At 41.0% G+C, this 13348-nt stretch overlaps 1 protein-coding gene across 2 annotated transcripts in view; it reads left to right on the top strand.

Moving 5' to 3' along the window:
* The window catches only part of EGFR (epidermal growth factor receptor), a 140406-nt gene extending 129299 nt beyond the window's left edge, over positions 1-11107 (top strand). The window contains exons 24-28 of one of the 2 annotated variants that reach the window (XM_028749908.2): positions 841-938; positions 1811-1978; positions 2260-2310; positions 2502-2604; positions 3864-11107. In XM_028749908.2, the coding sequence (XP_028605741.2) occupies positions 841-938; positions 1811-1978; positions 2260-2310; positions 2502-2604; positions 3864-4240 (797 nt within the window). In that variant the 3' untranslated portion in view covers positions 4241-11107. Of the gene's footprint in view, positions 1-840; positions 939-1810; positions 1979-2259; positions 2311-2498; positions 2605-3863 lie in introns of both variants that reach the window. The other variant, XM_028749907.2, reaches the window with a different exon arrangement.
* Positions 11108-13348: the final 2241 nt, after the last annotated feature.

The following is a 13348-nucleotide window of genomic DNA, read 5'->3' as shown; positions in this document are numbered from 1 at the left end:
CCATATATAGGTGAAACTCGAAAAATTAGAATATCGTGGAAAAGTTCATTTATTTTAGTAATTCAACTTAAAAGGTGAAACTAACAAATGAGATAGACTCATGACATGCAAAGCGAGATATGTCAAGCCTTTATTTGTTATAATAGTGATGATTATGGCATACAGCTGCGATGGATTGTGCTGGCTGGGGCTTACCTGGGCCCCCACAATATTTTATTCAAGTTGGCACCCCTGATCCTACTTAAGTATGAATCTTTTCTCCCTCCTTAAACGGTATATAAGGAACCTGGTAGAAGTGTTCTTTTTCAGTTTAAGAAAAGGTACATAAAATCATCCACTAGGTGGCATTAAATACTTCATTTTGAATTTATGACAGATCTGCTGTAAATTACAAAGCTAAAGCTAAATTCACATCAGGAAAGTACATTTACTGAAACCAACCCAAGTGTTCACAAAAGTATGGCAGACCTCTAAGTTCTCCAGAACTCTTAATCAGACAAGATAATAAACAAAGTAAGGGTACCAAAAAACAAAAACAGAAATTATGACAGTATTGTGCTTGTGGATTCTGTTTTCAGATGGAGATTGCAGACAAAATAATCCCCCCGCCCCCCAGTGTTACAGATATCAGGTTATAGACCTAGGATTTTTTGGAGTAAAGAAGCAATGGTGGTTTCCCAATTCTAGCGATCGTTTAGTGTTCAGTACTATGCAAGGGAATCGGAAGTTTCTGGTTCCTTTTATAGTTTACGTTTTTACTAGCAGATGTTCCTGGTTTTTCAAGTGTCACTTTGAACTCTGTCCCCTCCCTCCCTCCCTCCCTCTCTTTTCTATCTTAAGGTTGGATGATTGATGCAGAGAGTCGCCCCAAATTCCGGGAGCTGATAGCAGAATTCTCCAAAATGGCTCGGGACCCCCAGCGCTACCTGGTTATACAGGTATTGACCATCAGTAATGTGGTGACTACTTTTTTAAGGAAAGCAATAAGAAAGAAATGTATGTTAAGATTATTTTAGCATAATAAAATTATTTTATTTTAAAGTGGCTGAAGTGGTGCAAAACAGTTGTTGCTGTTTTCTATAAAGCTAAAAACAAAAATTTCAATGTCTCAGTTGGTAAATTAAACACAAGTTTAATTTAAGTTTAATCTGGTAACATGATTCTGATGTATTTGTAATCCATATTAGCTCTTGAACTATTCATCAACCAGACAGAATGCTTTTGTGATTTTCCATTAGCAGTGATCCAGTGGACATCTCTGCTAACAGAAGGCAGGAGGCAGTTTTTGCAGCTCTTCCAATAATGGAAGGACGTGCTAAGCATCACCCCACCTCTGAAGGGGGCTGTGTTGTGTAGCAAAAATTATGACTGTCCTCACTCAGCACCAAATTTTGCATGAACCCAAATTTCAGTGTAAATTTAGAGGTTTCAGCTCCGGCAAAATTTCTGAAGTAAGACTAGTGAAACTTCTTAAGGTGGGTTCTACACATCCCAACTTCAGTCACCTGGACTGTTGTTGGCACACTGAAAATGAGCTGCCTGGGGAAGAACAAGGGCAAAGGCCCACAAGCATCATCATTAAGACTTCTGCGAGGTGTCTGATGAACCACTTTGGAAATAGGATGCCGGACTAGCTAGATCTAGTGCTACAGTGAAGCAGCTGCCATGAATACAGAACTTTGCCATTCTTGGTCTCAGTTTGAATTTGTATTTTATGGCATGAGCTGTTGGGAGAAATGATAAATGTCTACCTGTGATTAATGGTGCAACCCAAAATCACAAATTCTCATTGTGGTGTGCCTCCTGACAGGGTGATGAAAGAATGCACTTACCAAGCCCAACAGACTCAAAATTTTACCGAAGCCTGATGGAAGAGGAAGACATGGAGGACATCGTGGATGCAGATGAATACCTCATTCCACACCAGGGATTTTTCAGCAGCCCATCAAACTCACGGACACCTCTCTTAAGTTCATTGGTATGGAATTATTTCCAAAAAGTTTCCATATTGAGAAAAGTCCAGGATGGTAGCCATGCTAGTCTGTTGTTGTTGTTGCAGCAGCAGCAACAAAACCAACAAATGCAGTAACACTTTAAATGCATTGTGGCATCAGCTTTCCTGGTTCATACCTTTTGCCAAAATAAACGTTAATGTTTTCAAAACAGTTTTTATAAGTATGAAATGCACTTGGGTAATCTAGTATGTTTCTTCCGTTAAATCAAAAACAATGAAACTTTTTTCCTCTTCTTCTATTTTAGAGCGCTACCAGCAATAATTCTACAACTGTAACCTGTATTGATAGAAATGGGGTAAGTCTGAATAATTCAGGACCACAGGCAGAAACTGTGAAACTGTTCCACAGCTTTTTCGATATCACTGAGTGCTTAAAACAAACACAGGTCATGGAGGTTTCTCTTTAGATTTGGGATGGCTGTGTTGTGCTATTAGAAGCAGTGTGCCATACACCTTGTTTTAATCAATGCCTTCCCCTAACCAGCAGGGCTTTCCAGTGAGAGAAGACAGCTTTATCCAGCGATATAGTTCAGATCCAACTGAGACATGCCTGAATGACAGCCTGGATGATAGCTTCCTACCTGCTCCTGGTGAGTACACAGAGATCGCCAAATCTTTGTGTTAATTCTCAGGCAAGCAGATTTAGTCTTTAGAGAGGGCATCTGTTCTCCCGTTGTATATGCAGAGAATCATGACAAAATTCACACAACTTTTCTCATGTCTCTTTTTGCCATTCCCCAAATAGTTAGTTCCGTGATTTTCTTGCTTTGAACTGTAAATCAGTGAATAGGCCGTTATGAGGAGTAGTAACACAGATATCTTGGTCACTGGATCAACATGTTATGTTCCAACACACAGCATCTGAACAGGTTGCCTTTGAGATGAGATGGGAGATTTCTTAAATGTTATTTTACTTTGTCAATTTATAAGCATCTGTAACTCTCGGGGCACTTGCATTAAAATAAGAAAAACAAAGAAATAAAGGCTCAGAAGCCCTGGCAAAAAAACTCAAAAAAACAAAGACCTGCCAAACCTATTGGCAAGCAAGCAGGGGGTAGATGTATCTGCTATTACAGGCATGTTGCTTCTGACTGCCCAACAATGCCTAGAATTGGTCTTTGGCATCATAAGTTCATGTGCCTAACGGGAATTTTGATGTGCACACAGTTGTATGCTAAAAAGGCATATTAAATGTGCACAGCTTATATGGAAGGGGGGGAAACTAATGCGAATAAAATAAAGGAACCAAAAGCTGCAATGAGAGTACATTGTACATATGAAACACAACCCAAAAAGCATATTGTTGTTGTTGTTGTTTAGTCATTTAGTCGTGTCTGACTCTTCGTGACCCCCTAGACCAGAGCACGCCAGGCACTCCTGTCTTCCACTGCCTCCCGCAGTTTGGTCAAACTCATGCTGGTAGCTTCGAGAACACTGTCCAAAAAGCATATTAAAAAGCATATTAAAAGTATCTTATTAAGTTCAAAGTGAGAGGATTTTAGGAGTAGCCAAAGAGCTCACAGCTCTTTATATGCAAACTGATTTAGGTCAACCCTGTCAGTCCCATATGTTGAATCACAATTTGGCCACAGAATCATTTTTCGCCCTAAAATGCTTTGTCATGAGAACTGCAATACCCACAGGAAAATTTTGTTTTCTTGTCCCTGGATTAATTTCCCCTCGTGCTCCTATATGAACATGATTAGCTCTGGTTACACTCCAGAATGTTCTGTCAGCCTTTCACCTACTGAAGGGCATATCTAGTTCTTTGACATTATTTCCTTATTTGACTGAAGATAATGTTAAGTCATGCATTTGCCGATCTTAATTCTCTTGCAACCATTTTCAGAATACGTGAATCAGCTAGTGACCAAAACACCACCTGCTTCTGTTGTGCAAAATCCAGTCTACAACAATCTCTCTCTTACCCTTGAGCCTAAGTCTGTGGCTGATTCAAACCATCAGAATTCCCGCAGTACGGCACTGGACAACCCTGAATATCTCAACACAAGCCTCTCTCCGTTTGCTAACACAGTTTTCAACAGCTTGCCCTACTGGGATCAGACAACCAACCACCAAATAAATCTGGACAATCCCGATTATCAGCAAGACTTCTTGCCCAAGGAGAACAAAGCCAATGGCATCTCTAAGCTTCCTGCAGCTGAGAATCCAGAATATCTCAGGGTAGCAGCACCAAAAGTTGAATACATTCAAGCCTCGGCATGACTACCAAAAGAGACCTCTTGTGGCACCGGAAATGCAGGTGACATTGCCGGCCGCTACAGAAACAGGTGAGAGCAGCTCCACCATGCACCTATTTCCTTCTGGATGTGCGAGTTTATTTCATCCAGTTTGCTTTGGACTTATTCTGTCTTTATCAAAGACGTGATATGGAAAGAAAAGACAACATCCAGCAAGCAAGAAATTGTTGTTGCATTCATTTATTTTCTTTACAGACTATATTGGATTACAGCCTATATTTTGTAAACATTTGTGATATTTTTAAGAGCTTTTGTGAGATCAAGAAGACCAGATATTGAACTACTTCATGTCACATGGATCATTTGAGATGGAGAGAGGTGACACAAGATATTTCGCTGTCTCCTAAGCTTGTCTGTCATAAGATTTAAAGAAAAACTCCCTGTACATTGGTCCGGGTTTTCTTATACAAATGAGAAGAAAAAGGCACTTGGGGAAAATGTGGAGATTCTGCTTAAGATATTTCTCAGAAAATAAAACAGGTTGCAGAGAATGTGATCAGCCCTGGTCAGCTTAGCAAAAGAACATGCCTACAGCACACACTGCCACCTGACCACTACTGTTGGGAACTCACTAGACTGTCTCTAAAATGCTCACCAAAGGCGTGGATGACATTGGGGGGGGGCGGTTTTTGTCTTCTGGCTCCAATATTTTCTCTAGAGTTATAAAAAATGAGTTTTAAAGGTTTGACTAAAAAGCTTTAAATGAGGAGGGGTGCTTTTTATAAACAAAACACATTCCCAGTTCACTGCCTTGATGGCATTTAGACAATTAGTATAAATTTAAACAGTGAGGAAATGCAAAGGTTGCAATATGGCTGAAGTAGTCTGAATATGGGCACACTGTTCTCCTGCACAAGCCCTATAGGAATTAATACTTTCGCAAAGCTCCCATTTACCTTAATAAATGAAGTGTGTGCAGGAGAAGTTCCTATTGATTTCTAATTTACTGGTGTGAGTAGTGGAGAGAGAATCAATTACAGCCCTAAAGGTAAAGGTAAAGGTACCCCTGCCCATACGGGCCAGTCTTGACAGACTCTAGGGTTGTGCGCCCATCTCACTCTAGAGGCTGAGGGCCAGCGCTGTCCGGAGACACTTCCGGGTCACGTGGCCAGCGTGACAAAGCTGCATCTGGCGAGCCAGCGCAGCACACAGAACGCCGTTTACCTTCCCGCTAGTAAGCGGTCCCTATTTATCTACTTGCACCCGGGGTTGCTTTCGAACTGCTAGGTTGGCAGGCGCTAGGACCGAGCAGCGGGAGCGCACCCCGCCGCGGGGATTCGAACAGCCGACCTTTCGATCAGCAAGTCCTAGGCACTGAGGCTTTTACCCACAGCGCCACCCGCGTCCCTCTACAATGATTTTTTTCTTGAATAAAACACCAGTTAATACACAGCAGTTATATTAGGAAAGCAGGGGCTTAGGATTAATCACCTGTACTTGATCACCAAAATTTTACTCACAAATGCACTGATAATGCAAGAATTTCAGACCAATCCACTGATTATATGTGAAAGTACTATTAGTCTTATAAACTTGTGGATTCATTTTCACCTTCTGCAGTGCAGCCCCAAATCAGCAGCCAAGCTGATTTTGAAATTGAAATTACCTTTTTCCTGTTACACATGGAAGGTGTTTCAAGAGGTAGCTTTCATTGTTCTGCTATCCCTCATCAAGCCCCAAACTTATATAATGTCATGACAACAAATTTTCATTGAAAGTGAGAGGGAAATTAACAAACTATTGATAGTTTTTCTTGAGCCACCTAGCCCTTGTAGGACCCATTCAATGCAAAATAACTTACGTGGCTCATGTTGTGATGCAATACAGTCCATAAATGAGAACGCTTCATGTACAGTAGCTTAAAATTGTCTCTCTGTTATTAAAAGTAGAACAACCATCATAATAGTAAGCAGACTCAAGCCATTTTCTTTGAACTTACGTTACTGTAATGCTGTTCAAAAATATGCACTGATTCTGACCCACCTACCTTCATTCCATCATACAATTCCTCAGGCCACGTTTCAATTAAATTTACTTTGGCTTCTGATTTGATTAGATCCACTGAGGTATCTCATGTTTTATATTGAAAAATCCACCTGAACTCACAGCCTTTAAAATCATTTATCATAGAATCATATAATTCTAGAGTTGGAAGGGACCCCAAGGGTCATCTAGTCCACCCCCCTGCAATGCAGGAATCTCAGCTCAAGCATCCACGACAGATGGTCACCCAACCTCTCCTTAAAAACCTCCAGGGAAGGAGAGGCCACAACTTCCCGGAGTAGACCATTCCACTGCTGAACTGGAACACACACAAAACAGATATATTATTTAATTCCTGACTACTACTGTTTTATCAAATTGTGGATTTATTTCCTAAAAAGATTAAATACATGAAGAAATCACATTTGTTCTGCATAGTAGTTGGTTAGGCCCTGGGCCTTGAGATTACTCTTCCATGCTAAACTAAAGTCCAGGTTATTGGACAAAGTTATTGTTCACAACAGTTCATTTGCAATGTGCCATCCTCCTTCCACTCTCATTGGGGTTTTGGAGCTATAATGGCTCTTCCATACCCCCCACCCCCGGCTGCACCAGCGTTTGTCCTTCAGGGAACCTAGGCCAGTGCCATTGTATAAATAGCTGACCTGTCTTCTGTTCCCACGTTAGTCTGGGCTTCTATGTCAGTGGCATTTAGGGGCGCCACTCTCCACTTTCTCCCACACCACTGGAGCAAGGCTCTGCTTATTGCAATAAGGATGAATTGATACAGTGCCTTTCTCCCGCTTGTGATTTACATTACAAACCTCTTATATAAAGTTGGTACAGAACTCAGTCTATACCAACAAACCTGAGGCAAAAATCACAACATTGGTAATGATCTAACAGTGGTGTGTGGAGACCAGTTCCTCTTCAAGAGGGGTTGTTTACACACAGGTACTAAAACATAAATTACATGTGCATGTTATGTGAATTATTGTCGGGGGGGCGGGGAGACCATAGCTTCCTTGCCATACCTCTATACATTGCACATTAGACTGCCCCACATGCATGTTTCCAGGTGGACGGAGTATAAATAATAAAATTATTAGTAGCAGTATTTCTTTCTCAACTTCCATAGCACACATGCATCGACTGTACCAGTTGAATGAAAGCAGTTCAGTTTTGCAGGTAGTTGAGATGTCTTCCATGTGTGCACCAGAACATTATGCAGCATAAAAAACCAACATATATGATGGTCATGTGCAGTGATTCCTACACTGGGATCTCGCATTGATTCCTGCACCAAAGGTGTTTTTAGATACACAGTACATGGTGACGGCAGCAGTGCAAGAACCTTTGCATTTCCTGACAAGCATTTCATTTTTGAGACCTAGAAGTTCCGTACAGGCAATAGCACAAAAACTGCTACCCTACCTCTTCAATGTCAGCTGTTGTTAACATTGCTCTAATTTTTCTATGATTTACATTTCTCTGTGAGAAAATATTTTAGGTGGGACAAGTGAGCATTGTCTTTTCTTTTTGCACCTCCTCGTTCTTGTCAAAATGTGTAGTAAAAATTTTGTGAACTTTATAAAAATTTCACTGTCGGGGTAGCACTTAAAAAGTTTTATAATAATCTTAAATCACCATGAATTTGTGATATTTTTTTCCTACTGAAAACTCATTTCATATTTTATTTCCCCAATATTTTTCACTTCCTTTGCTTTTTGGGGTTTTGTTGTTGTTGTTATTGTTATTGTTGTTGTTGTTCCAGCAGCTGACTTTCTAGGATATAGAATTCTTAGGACCAAAGATAATGTCTAATTTTCTTGTTTTAAATAAAATAACATTCATCACTATTTTCATAGGTTCTTAATAGTGAATCCAGGTGTTCTTGGGACAAAACAAACTCTGATTAAAATGAGTATTTTTAATATCTAAGGACTGGCTGAATATATATTTTAGCATTAAAATATGACCAGTCTGCAGATAACCAGGGGGGTGCTATAGGCCTCAATGCTATATTCATTTTCCTGAGAACAGATCCCATTGAATTCAATAGAGGACTGACTTTTGAGTAGACATGCATAGGATTGCAGGCATATTCAAGTAACAAGGCCCATTTCTTTCAGCTGTTATTGTTAGATTTACTTTTAAATATTTTGATAATGGATGGCATAGTGAAATATGACTGCTCATATACCTGTTTCTGCATTATATACCACATCTAGTTTGGATTCTACATATATGCACACATACACTTTCACTTTTTTGTCGTTAATTTGTGTCCCACAACTTCTATTTGGGATTTCCCATTTGAGCAATAAGAATTTCTCTATGACACAGCATAATTTGCTAACGTGTGTAAGACTCTCTTGCAAAACTAAATGTTCCTACAAATAAAGGGTTTGATCAGCACTGTTCCATTTCAGTTGGAATTGTACGGGAGTAAGACATGACAGAATAAACCCTTCTGTCTTTTCAGTATCTGGGATCCAAAACTGGTGGCAAAACCCCATTAAAATGCATAGATTGTTTGTCTCCACTGATGTTAAACTATAAATGGATTTTGATGCCTTGCCGGAGGGGCGGTTTCCTTTATGCGCAGAAAAGTAGAGAAAAATGTAATGAATACATGTCTTACCCCTAGGTAGTTTCTATAAAAAAGAATGAAACACAGCTATTTTTAAAAAAACAAACAAACAAACACCTATTTGATACATGGTTTGGCTAATTTTGTGTTGTTTTTGCTACAAACAATGAATCTTGAAAGTATCTAGAATCAGAATTCTACCTATCCCCAGTCCCTGGATCTAGAATTGTGCAATTATAGTATATCATCTAGTACACAAACGACCAATATATCTTCCATTCAAGCCCCATTTGAAGCACATGAGAAATGCTTTGTGCATCATCACTTACAACATCTTAGTAGTCAGGGAATACCTAATTTTCATCTCACTGCATCCATTGAGTCTTGAATTGATTTACTGTGAACAATGCAAGGTCAAAGCTGTGTATCACTTTGAGAAGAGGGAGACGCGCATAGATAATAGAGCTGGGTCTACCGTTAGGCAGAGTGAGGTGGCACCTCAGGCAGCAGATGGCGAGAAAATGGAACATTTGTTAGTTATTCAGAGGACAGATCATGCCTTGTCATGCCTTTTGGCCTCTCATGCAGCAGAGGGTGCTCTCCTGGCACCAGTGTTCAAGTAAGGGTCAGCTGCTTGTCTGGTCAGCTTCTGCACATGGAATGGGTAGAGCAACACCTTGTCCTTCACCTCAGGCAGCAAAGTTTATGGGGCCAGCCCTGGCACAGAAGCAGATTTGGGTGAGTGTCTGCATGGTGATGCTCATCTAAGCCCCATACATGTCTCTATGAGAATAGGGGGCACATCCTCATCCAGAGTCTCTACTTACAGGGCTGGCCCAAAACATTTTGGCACCTGAGGTGAACCACAACATGGTGCTCTACCCACCAGGGAATGAGGGATGAATGAAGCTCTACTTTGGGTACAGAGGGAGGTCAAATCAACCTTACCTGATGGTTGAAGAGGAGGGCACTGCAGAGGCAGCGGGTGAGGCATTCCTTGGAGGCTGAATCTGCTGTCCCGGTGGATCCTGCTGCCCGAGCCGGTCGCCTCACCTTGCCTCATGGATGGGCCAGTCCTGTCTGCTCATGATAAAGAGGTGAACTGGGGCATGGGTGTATTAAAGATCCTGTGGAACTAGTCCCATATTTGTATTAGTTCAGTGAAGTTGCGATCAGCTTTATGTAGGGAATAATATAGATTATATTCAGTAGTGTATCTTTAGGTATAGGGTTCAAACCACCAATAACTATTCCACTGAAATACATGGAGGTAATGCAGGATTACTGGGGCACATGTCTACATGAGCATTGTAAAGTTACTCACTTATGAAAGCACAGTTGTAAAAATAAAAGCCACATTTTGTATTGCTAAATTGTTTTTAGTGTTGATTTTAAAACTTTGTATATTCAGTGAAATAAGATGTACATAATTATTTTCCATAGTTTTTAATTTTTCTTGTTTTTTGTTTTTTTGAGGATGTATGGTGATATCACTCACTGTAATATAGTGTATTGTGTTCAATGGGAAAGGAATATTCTGACTGGCTTGTAAGCGGAAGCTTTTATGGAATTACTCAGTGCTTTTCCCCCTAGAAAAATAGTGCTGGTACTCACCATGAAGTTGTTACAGTATGTGCCACACTTTTTAACAGCAAAAAGAGGTGCCAGGACTGCGTGCCCTTGAGAACCCCCTGGAAAAAAGGACTGGTCTTTGATTTCCCTTGTGACTCTTGAAAATGGATCCACACGGGAGCTAACTAGAAATTTTGAAAAAATTGACTTAGGTCAAATTATAAAACATATTCCATCAAAAACGGTAAATTTTTTTCCTTAGTTAAATAATTAGGAGCAGAGTCTCCCCAGCCCAAAGAATGGAGAGGAGTCCAGCATTTCCCAGCTTTCCTGGCCCAGAACTGCAATCCCAAGGGTTCTCTGGGAAGAGGGAATGACTGTTAAACCAATTAAATCTAGAAATGCATTCATGAAGTGAGTGTGCTCTCTGGGTAAGTCCCTGCTATGTAGAACTGGTCTATTTTTGAAAATTCTTTGATAGGTGAACTTTGTACAAAGATAAATAGGCACTTTATAAAGTTTTCTTTTAGACCCTCCTTTCCAAGATGGAGGCAGCATAAGCTATCATGATTGTTTTTATGTAATACACAATGTAGTCTTAAATCATATTCCTTCTTTTCAAACATGACTGTAATGTGTTTTTGAAGCATGGCCATTTTACTTAAATAAAGCCTTGAAATAATCCTCCTACGTATTGTTTATTTTATATTTAGATGTATGAATGAAGAGCACTGTTGGAGACTGGGCCAGTAGTCATTTATGTTGCTGATGCCCCCAGAGTAATCACCACCCTGTTGCTCTGGTTGTTTTTATTATTATTATTATTATTATTATTATTATTAGTCTTTGCATGGTATACATATACAACTAACCTCTCCTTGTTGCCACAGCAGCAACCAAGTGGATAATGTTTTCTCTTCCACCTTCCTCCACTCAACAACCCTTTGGCCTTCTGGACTAGATGGCCAATCCTACTCCCTGGAGTTAGTAGAGTTTTTAAAGAGCTAGTAGCCCCAGAGAATCTCTTGCGTCCTGCTGAGCCCCCGGGATGAGTCTCAGTCTTTGGGATGCCAGAGGCCTTCTTCAGCTGCAGTGTATCAGTCACTCCTGCTTTAGATATTAACAGCACTACATCTTTTCTGTAATGAATTTTATTTTTCATTTTCACAATTTACAAATACTTTAACATGAAAAACAAAGTCTCTACAACTTCAATTTTCATTTCCTTCGACTTCCTTTCTGCGGTTACTTAATTTGTATCTTTTTATTACTGCATATCATTTTGTTTGCCTGGGCAAGGACTGTGTGTACCAAAACTAGTACAAAGATGAAATGTGTGTTATTGTTCCAACCACTTTTATCTCTCCTTTGCACCACTGGGATTTGGCCTCTAGAAGGTGGCCTGGAAAGGACTGAAATTTTTAAGAGGCCACAAGGTTTTAGAACAGCCTTCCCAAACCTGGTGGCTTCCAGATATTTTGGACCACAACTCCCAACAGCCACAGCCAGAACAGCCAGAGCTGATGGGAGGTGTAGTTCAGATAGAGGCCAGGTTGCAGGATGCAACTGATGGACTATGCTGAAATGGCAAAACTCACTGGGAGAATCAGAAACCAAGAAACAAAGAATGGGGGAATTATGTAAATTATTTGAAAAGTTATTGTAAACAATCAAATTCATTAGCAAGATTATCTTAAAACTCGTAGTTAAAACTATTGACTAAGAAAGAGTCAGTGCTTTTTTTAAAAAAAAACATTTTTAGGGGTACTATCATTTTCCTACTCATATTGAAATACTGCCCCTCAATGAGGTCAAACTTAGATTCACAAAATGTTTAGGGGTATGTGTACCCCTGAGTCCCCCCAGAAAAAAGCACTTGTCAGGGGCTCAGGAGCAGAGGCACAGGAAAGGGAGGAAATAGAGAGCGAGGGGGAGGAATCCGAAGGAAATGTTAGCGATGACAGCGGCCCAAGGTCTCTGAGTCTTTCCAGCGAATCGGAAGATTCACAGAAAGGGGCTCCCATGGTCAGAGCAAGGGGGTGCCTAGGGGGACACCCCAGGAAGAAGGGGCCAGAGGGGACTCAGAGAGCAGCAGTTGGAAATCAGGACCAGCTTCCCCACCAGAGCGCAGTAGGGGGGAGGAGTCCCAGGTATCGGGATCAGGCGGCTCACCGCCAGCGGGAGGAGATGAGTCAGGATTGGCCACGCCTCCATCGGAGAGCGAGGAAATGGTCAAGAGGAAGGTTGGAGGCTGGGCGCGCGCGCCAAGTTCAAATGTACAGGAGGGCGGCGCAGTTGGTAGCCCGGATAGGGAGCCAGGTCCTAAAGCCCGCAGAAAGGAGGGACAGGAGTCAGGGGGGTCAGCGTCAGCGTCAGAAGAGTCCAGAAAGGAGGAGACCCCGGGGGGCAGAAGGACCCAGAGGAGAAAGGAGAGACGGAAGAGGTGGAGTAAGGTTAGAGTCTTAAACTGGTGTACAGGGGGTGGAGACTCAGACGGAGCTTCGCCGGTCTAGCTTCTAAGACGTAGAGCTGCGCGCTGCGGCTTGAAAATGGAAACTGTACTTCAATAAAGACTTTTGTACATTACTACCGGCTAGCGTTGGTCCTCTGTGAGCTGGGACCTGGAGGCAGCTCTGACAGCACTGGAAAAAGTGATAAATGAAATTGGTCTGTTGAGGAGAAGCAGTAAGAAAATTATAACTGAAGAAATCATGAAAGGGGGGAGGGAAGTCAAATGAGATTTGAATGTCTTATGAAAAATTAAAAACTGAAAAATAAAATATTAAAAAAGAATATTGCTTTAGCAATACTATCTTATTAGAGCTACTCTGCAGGTGAAGTAAAACGGGTAACTGTATTTAATGTGTCTAGGGTTGTTGTTGGTTGTTGTTTTTAAAAGCAGCTTGTGTGAGTGATCCAGGATTG

This window comes from Podarcis muralis, chromosome 12 (genome assembly GCF_964188315.1).
Source record: "Podarcis muralis chromosome 12, rPodMur119.hap1.1, whole genome shotgun sequence".
Lineage (NCBI taxonomy): Eukaryota > Metazoa > Chordata > Lepidosauria > Squamata > Lacertidae > Podarcis > Podarcis muralis.
Note: the sequence above shows the minus strand (reverse complement) of the source record. Positions and strands in the feature narration are given on the sequence as shown.